At 46.4% G+C, this 8,578-nt stretch overlaps 1 protein-coding gene across 1 annotated transcript; it reads left to right on the top strand.

Annotated features, from left to right (window-relative positions):
- Positions 1-3,363: 3,363 nt before the first annotated feature.
- On the top strand, positions 3,364-5,117 carry LOC127769722 (salt tolerance receptor-like cytoplasmic kinase 1). The gene is made up of 2 exons (XM_052295343.1): positions 3,364-4,059; positions 4,167-5,117. The coding sequence occupies exons 1-2, from the start codon at positions 3,663-3,665 to the stop codon at positions 4,853-4,855; spliced, it is 1,086 nt and encodes a 361-aa protein (XP_052151303.1). The 5' UTR covers positions 3,364-3,662; the 3' UTR covers positions 4,856-5,117.
- Positions 5,118-8,578: the final 3,461 nt, after the last annotated feature.

Here is an 8,578-nt window from a genome sequence, read left to right as displayed (position 1 = left end):
GCTACATAGATGTCTGGAGCAATTTTCCGAGGAGTTTGGTTCTCTAGCCATTTGGAGTCCCAGAAACAAGCGGTTCTACTGTTGCTGATTGTTATGGTTGTTACAGCTGAAAAAAGCTCCCTGTCTTCCTGATTGCACAGACTGCTGTTCCCACCCAAGATTTCTCCGGGGCCGTCCATTCATACCATAGCCACCTAAGCTGCAATGCGGATGTGAAGCGCTAAAGGTCTATTACTCCCAGCCCTCCCAGGTCTTTGGGCCTGCAGATTCTTTTCCAGTTGACCTTGCATTTTTCCAGAAATGTTTTTCCTTCCAGCCCAGAGAAATTTCCTTCTTATTTTGTTGATGTCTACTTGCCATGCATGATGCATCCTTTTGTTCTTCTTCATTTCTTTTTGAATCCTCCGCTTTGAGTAACGCCATAGTCGAGGCAGATATGTTGGCTTCATCAAGTTATGGTCGCCGATATCGACGGTTTTCGGCCACCTGTACTTGCAGTGAGATAGCCACACGAACCCCTTTTAGCATATCAATCGGGCGATTAGGTTTTGAATTTCAGCGCATCCCCTCTTCCCTACGACCTCCCCGTTACATTACATAGTGTATACTAGTGAGGCTCAGCGGTTTATCTCCTATTAAAATTTAATTAATTTTCGCACTGATCACCAAAAGAACAATTTTATCTTTTTTTTCTTGTTAGGAAAGGAAATTGATTAGATTTTATCTCTTACCAAACTGTATTGGTAGTATCCGATAAAATCAACTAACAAGTAACAGATGATTATGGTACAAGAAGCTAGTTCTACTTCTACTTCTACTTCTACATCCGTCCCTTGCTCATAGCCTCATATGCTTAGCTGGCTGACTTTGACAGCAGCACAAAGAGAAGAAAGTAGCCTCTTTTTTCACGCGTACACGTCTCAAATGGTTAAATGGTGTATTTTTTTGAAAAAAATAAACAAATTACTTTTAAAAGCATATTAATTTATTTTTAAATTTAAAATAATTAATACTTAATTAATACGAATGATGTATTTTGTTATGTGTATCTTCCTAATCTTATCTTTTACTCCCTCCATCCTATATTATAATGGATTTTGGGTGGATACATCACATCCTGGTACTACGAATCTGAATATGCTCCTGTCCAGATTCGTAGTAATAGAATATGTCATATCCACCCAAAATCACCTATTCTATGGGACTGAGGGAGTACTTTCCTAAGAAACACACATTTAGGCATGTTTAGTTCCAGGGGTGAAAAGTTTTGGCGTGTCACATCGGATATACGGACATACATTTAAAGTATTAAACATAGACTAATAAGAAAACAAATTACAGATTCCTCTTGTAAACTGCGAGACGAAATTATTAAGCCTAATTAATCTGTCATTAGCAAATGTTTAATGTAGCACCACATTGTTAAATCATTGAGCAATTAGGCTTAAAAGATTCGTCTCGCAGTTTACACGCAATTTGTTTAATTAGTTTTTGTCTATATTTAATACTCCATGTATATGTCTAAATTAACATTCGATGTGACATGATGAAACGAGGAACTAAATAGAGCGTTATTACTGTTCTTGCTCTTACACTATACGACAGGACCTTGATCGACGTACGAAAGACTGTTGCGTGGGCCGATGGCATTCAGCTCCTGCCATGAAGCTTCCGTCTCCGGGGCCGGGGCGCCGGGCTCGCGTTTTTCTATCGCGCCAACCGGGCCCCGTGTCCGTCGGAACCGCGATACACTGGCGGTGCGTGCCCGCCGCGAGGTCTACAGGCGCCGGGCGCGTCGGTGATCCGCGCGCTGCTCCGCTGTTCGGTCCCCCTGGCGCGCGCGCGCATGGTTGATTAGCCGAAATCATCGCACCGCCTGGATTTGTTTCCGGATAAACGGAGCCCAACAGCCAGAGCAGATCAGCAGAGGTCGAATTAGAGATTGGATTCGGAGCACACGGCCGGGTGGGTGGCGGTGGCGCATGCATGCATCAGCATGCGCGCGCGGAGGAGAGTCGTTAGGTGAGTCAACGTCGGTCGAACGAGCCGGAAGCGCGTGCGCGCGGGCAGGTGCTCGCCGTGTTCGCCTTAAATTTGTAGTATCGCGTATCTGGTTGGCCCCCTGTAGATTTCATGGGCGTTTTTCTTGTTTTTCTGTGTCCCGTGGCACGTTGCAAATGCGAAGGTAGGTTGGGCGCACACCGAAGACGCGCGCGCGCCCGCCGACGCGCCTCGCGCGTGTAACAACAAATCTGAGTGCGCTGCAGTGCACGGTGAGACTGCACACAGGAGGGAATCTTACTATGCCTTGTGAGCAGCGCGCTGATGGCTTCTGTAGCACGCGTGGTGCAAAGGTGTTCGTGCCTGCGCGAGTGGACGACACGTGGTAGGTGGTGTTTGTCCTCGCAACCTGCTGGTTTAACCATCTTGGATAGGGTTTGTTATTACTCCTACTGCTGCAATCCAACCACTGAAATAAGTATGGCTTGTGTTAATTGTCTCCTAGTATCTTCAAGCATCCAAGTTGATGTAGTTTCATGTCTTAGAGAGGTGCACTGCGAGGATATTACTGTCCTCCGTGAGCAAGTAGGATGTAAAATGATAAATTTATGGCTCGTCTGTATTATTATTATAATTATTATTTTGTTTCATTGTTTAGAAGACAAATGCATTTTTTTAGCTCAGTAATTTTCAGAAGAAAGACCAATAATATGAAAGTAGTAGTACTACCTATGTCCAAAACAAACTACGGGGTGTTTGGTTCATGATCACACTTTATCACACTACACTTTGTACTACTACAATTTATAGGTATGTGTTTGGTTTACTTCCATAATTGTAGCTTGTCACATTTTATTAATAACATGCCTCATACATCATAGACTCAATTTCCTTATCAACTTTATCACACTCTATGGCTAACAATTTATCTACCATAACTTTTGTGGCTGCTACAGCTTATCTAATTTTAGTTGTGGTAAAGTGTATCTGATAACCACGCTATGTTTTTTCGTTTCTGTACAAATTCGTAGTCAACACGTAGAATAAAGTTTTCGTTAGATGGAGGTAGTAGAACCACTTTACTAGAATGCTACTAGTAGTCATTTATTAATCAGTGTCATCTTGAGTTCTCAAGTATGGTCAAGAGAGCACGTTTCGTAGCAAATTCAGGAAATAAAAAGATCAGAATTAAGAAATAGAAAAGCAAATGCAGGTGACGTCCTTACTCATCATCCCTCGCTGAAAGAATCGCCTTTCTTTTTGCACAATGATTAGTGGTGGTCCACTCTTACAATAACACGAGATGCAAAGAAAGGCAGCCACAAGGCACCACCCTGGCATATATAAACCTGCAAGTATGCATTTGACTCGTAGCAAGTTAGCAACACAAGAGCCAGGGAAGCCAGCCACTAGCAATTCTTTGATCTGGATCCTCTGCACAACCTGTCCCCTTCTTATCCAGTAAGGCAAAGCCAAGAACGTAGCTACAACTAACAGCAACAAAGCTGAAAGCTACACAGATCAACGAGGGAGAACTTATTCTCCCTCCACTCACACTCCTCGCCTCGCCTCGCCTCACTTGTACCCTTCGATTCTCTCCCGTTTCGTCGCCCTCCAGAGCTCGTGGATCTCTCGCTTCGGGGCGGGCGCGCGCTAGCACAATGTTCACCGGATGTGGTCTCTTCGCCTGCGTGCGCCGGTGCGATGGCGGCGACGTCAGGAAGCGCGGGGAGGCAGGTGCAATGAGCTCGCGGGTGGCGGCCGATCCGGCCGGCGTGGAGGAGGAAGGGGGCTGCAAGAACGGCGCCGCCGCGTCGGCGAGGCAGCTCGCGTGGGCGGAGGTGGAGTCCGTCACGGGGGGGTTCTCGTCCCGGGTGATCGGGCACGGCGGGTTCAGCACGGTGTACCTCGCGTCGCTCTCGTCCTCCCGCCTCGGCGCCGTCAAGGTCCACTGCAGCAGCGAGCGCCTGCACCGCGCCTTCCGCCAGGAGCTCGAGGTGCTCCTCTCCCTCCGCCACCCGCACATCGTCCGCCTGCTCGGCTACTGCGACGAACGAGGTAATTATCATCGCGCATCAACACCAGATTTTGCAAAGCTCGCTGCTGAATTAAACTACTGCCCGTATCAAGTGTGCTAACGTTCTTGCGTCTCGATCTTCTCACAGATGAAGGTGTGCTGGTGTTCGAGTACGCGCCGAATGGTGACCTCCACGAACGGCTCCACGGCAGCGAGGTCGCGGGCGGCGTGGCGTCGGTGCTGCCCTGGGCGCGGCGCGTGGCGATTGCGTTCCAGGTGGCCATGGCGCTGGAGTATCTCCACGAGAGCCGCCACCCGGCGGTCATCCACGGGGACATCAAGGCGTCCAACGTCCTCCTCGACGCCAACATGAACGCCAAGCTCTGCGACTTCGGCTTCGCCCACGTCGGCTTCTCGGCCACGGTGGGGTGCAGGCCGTCGGCGCGCGCCGTCATGGGCTCCCCGGGATACGTAGACCCACACCTCATCCGCTCCGGCGTGGCCACGAAGAAGAGCGACGTGTACAGCTTCGGGGTGCTGCTGCTCGAGCTCGTGACGGGGAAGGAGGCCGTCTGCCGCGACACCGGGCGGCGTCTCACTGCCGCCGTAGGTCCCATGCTCAGCGAAGGGAAGGTGGCCGACGTTGTCGACCGGAGGCTCGGAGGCGAGCACGACGGCGCAGAGGCGGCTGTCATGGCGAAACTCGCCATGCAGTGCATCGGCGACAGCCCCGGGCTGAGGCCGTCCATGGCCGACGTGGTGCGCGAGCTCCAGGAGAAGACCTCCGCGTTGGCTTCGGCCGTTGGATCAAGATTGGACCGCAAGATGATGTTTTAACTTTTCTGGGTGTAGACTGTGAATAGTACCAGTATTTTAGGGTAGGTAGGAGAAGAATGTGTGTACTGTGTAGTTTGAGAAGGTAGATTAGTTTAAGCCTTTGGATCAGATAGAAAATTTTGTGATGTCATGGCATCTTGTAGCACCAGTGAACGTATATTAGTAGTTCAGTAATTAAATTCTTTCCTTGTAGATCGCGTGTATTAGGTAGTAGTACTTTAGATGGTTGGTGGTGGACAAGCAATTTGGTTTCATTTTGGTTGATGACATAGTCAAATTAATCTGCTCCAATAATCACCAACTAAATAGGTGTCGGTAGTCGGTACACATGCATTTGACATTGCAGGATAGGATTAAACAAGATCAATTATTTGCCTGAAGAAATGCTCGAACGATGTTTCACCAATACGCATTCCACATAATGCTCACCAGAAAGCTTTATCGCCAAAGCTAGATTCTACATGTGTTTGTCGTGTTTGAGTGTGTGTAACTCTCTTTTTCTCCTTTATGTGTTTAGCTAGCAACAGTGAAGTGTCTGATTTGTTGGATACCTCAATTCATCTTAGCAGTATTCAAAGGTGTGCTCAGCATTTTTTTTCCTGCATAGAAAGAGTCATTGCACAATGCACTCATATAATCTAAATATAACTTTGTCATGTATTTTACCGAGATATGCTACATTTTTCACTTGCTGACTGATTTTTTTTCTATGGTTTCACACTTCACAGCACTGAACCCACGAGAAAACAGAGCAGATGGCAGGACAACAATCACTATCCGTGTGCATGAGTGCATTTGTGAAAGCGTGGATTGTGTGGTGTTTTTTCTTCTTAAAAACAGAACTGTGGTCAGCGAGTAACGAAAATTGACAGCCATAAGAAGGAAACCAATGAAAATGATGCAGATTACCACCAAAGATTAGATTAGGTGTTGCGTGTGACATCCTAACGAACCAGTACCCTGTAGGCGACCAGAAATTAGAAAAAACAAAGACATACGACAAAGAGAACCAAAATTATTTGGCTGGCTGCGTACTTGGTTTGCTAGCTGTGACTCATAAATTGAAGGCCTTGCTGTTGCAGACTTGAATTCGTACAAGTGTGCAGTAGGTGCCCAAAGCAACATAAAGAAGTCACGGTTACTTGTTAGGACGAAGGCTTGTCTGACCGTAGATGATGTTTTTTTTTTCCTGATGCAAATGGCTTTGAGGCCATAGCATTCTTTGTGATTAGTAATATGACCACTTGTTCAGTTGTAGCTTGATGTCGCTGTGACTGTGAACATCTAGAGACGAGAGATACGGAGGGTGCCCCGTTGAACACTTGAACTAGAACTTGTATCTGTGCTCTGCTGCCTCTGGATGAAAATCTGTTGATTTGATATGCCTGGAGCTGCAGGTCCAAGACTGCATGAACTCTAATGCATTATACTTAGTGTCCTAGTGCAATGGTATGTTAAATACAGTGCGGCTAATTAAGAGCGGCGAATCGGTTGAGTTCGGATGTTTCCTCCTTCATAGTCACATGCAAGTCATGGCTGCATGGCTGCATTGGACCAAACTGAAACCCACTGAAAATCTGACAACGGGGCAAGGGGTGCGGGACTGTTCTGCTGACTGCTGGCCTCGAAAATGGTTAGCTGAGGGATGTTTTTTTGTCCACAATTAAAATCTCCTACTAACCTATTGTTTATGAGCTGTTTATACGTGGTCTCTGTTCCAACCACGTGCAGAATGGATCTTGCTTTGCACAGCTTGCGTCAAAGAACAACGGATAGTAAAGTAGCATAACAGTATGTGCATGCTTATTCATTCTTTTCTGTAAAGAAAAGGATATGTGCCTGCGGCGAAGATGAGCGTGCCTAAACAATGGACCATCTGTCTCATGTGCGAAAATTCATCGTAAAGCGAACTATTAGTTTTTGGCAGTAGAGTAAAGGTCATAAAGGTCCAAGGTTCAACACGGGCAACATCAGATTTTCACTTTTTTCTAAGGGTTATTATAATTCGTATATCTGTAAAAGGTGACTATAATTTTACAGTAATTTAAGATATGCCACCACTAAATTTTTTGATCGATTCATCCTTGTCTTCTTCATTCTTCCTTTTCTTCCTTCCTCTCTCTTCCTCACGTCTAGATACCCTCTCGCGGAGAATGCCGCCACGTCAAAGCTCCTTTTACATGGACCACGAGGGAGAGAGGGGAAAGAAGAAAGGAATGAGGAAGAAGACGAGGGTAAAATAGTCTAATTTTTTTAGATTGCATTGAAGGGATAAAAGTGACAAATCTTAAAATATTATAAAATTATAATGGACTCAATATAAATAGGCGAATTATAGGATATATTCCCTCCATTCTAAAAAGAGCTAACCTTTTGTTCAGATTCATTGTACTAGGAGGGGTCACATTTTCTCCTAGATTGTTTTTTTTTTGGGACAGAGGGAGTATTTTTAAACTAGAGAATTTATAATGTTGGTATGGATCCTTAAAGTTTTTCTAAAGCAAACGCACATACTACAAACTGCCACCGCTTTTGTATCCGATATCTGTCTGTATTCACGTACAAGCCAACTCTGAAATCTGGACTATCGCAATTCTCAATGCTTACATAATAAGGACTATAATTCCTTTTCTTCTGAATACAAACGCCATGTTTGTTAGCTGCGGCTATATTGCCATCCATCATCAACAAGCTAGTCCAAAACATACGCACCATTGTTTTGTTTTCTTATTGACGGGACTGATTCCTCTTCTCGTCAATCGTGTACTGACGCCAAGACTTTCATACGTTGGCACGGTGAAGTTCCTTTGCTACGGCGGCGCGCGACGCCGGAAGGAAAACGGAATCGCCCTAATCTAAACGGCTGTCCCGCCACCTGATCCAACGAGGCGACGACGTGCACGGTACATGGAACCAATTGCCTGCTAGCCCCTGTCCTCCGCGAGGGTGGAGAGTGGGACAACTTCGCGGCTGCAGTTTCCTCGCCGTTGCCGTAAAAAGAACTTCCATGGAGGAATAGCTCCCTAGCTCGCCGCAGGGACGAGAGGTGAACGAACGAGGGAAGAACACGGGTTGTTGCACGCCACGATTCCCCGGATTTCCAGACTACAAAGTCGGATACTCGCCGGGGTCAGGCCCGGAGCCCCGGACTGATGGTGTTGGGCTTCTGACGTATTGCTGAGGCCCATCTTATGTCGCTGCGTCGAAGACTGCTTCACATGAGGAATAAGTTCACTTTACCTCCCTTAATTCGCTGCGTCGAAGACAAATGGGCCCACATGGTTTTTTAATTGTAATGCCACCTAAGCGCCATGTCCATGCCATGTGGCATAAAGAACAGGTCAACACGGACGCGGCTTGCCTGCTCCCCTACAGTGCTCCCATCCGTGCTCCCGATGCATCGGACGGCTTTGTTTCTCCAGCGGTGGGTCCTGCAGCTTCTTCTGTAGCCTTCCGAATCAACGATGATGTTTTTCCAAAAGAAAAAAAAAATCTTCAACGAAAAGAGAAGGCTATGAGGTATTGGGGTATGGCAGACGATAAGATTAGTGTATGCTATAACTATTCCTTAATAATCCATTCCATTCTTTTCCTACCAAAGAAACCAAAGGTAATGACCTCAGATATGAGGAGAAGGCATCTCTACGACCTGTTCTATCTAATACTATTGGAATCTGGAGTCATATTGAACATGCATGACGTACAAAATATCCTAATAATCTG

Source organism: Oryza glaberrima, chromosome 4 (assembly GCF_000147395.1).
Source record: "Oryza glaberrima chromosome 4, OglaRS2, whole genome shotgun sequence".
In the NCBI taxonomy this organism is placed as follows: domain Eukaryota; kingdom Viridiplantae; phylum Streptophyta; class Magnoliopsida; order Poales; family Poaceae; genus Oryza; species Oryza glaberrima.
This window is presented reverse-complemented; position numbering and strand designations above follow the sequence as displayed.

Coding starts and splice junctions, on each gene's coding strand:
- LOC127769722 (XM_052295343.1), top strand. CDS start 3,663: ATGTTCACCGGATGTGGTCTCTTCGCCTGCGTGCGCCGGTGCGATGGC. Junction 4,060..4,166: donor CGGCTACTGCGACGAACGAG/GTAATTATCATC, acceptor ATCTTCTCACAG/ATGAAGGTGTGCTGGTGTTC.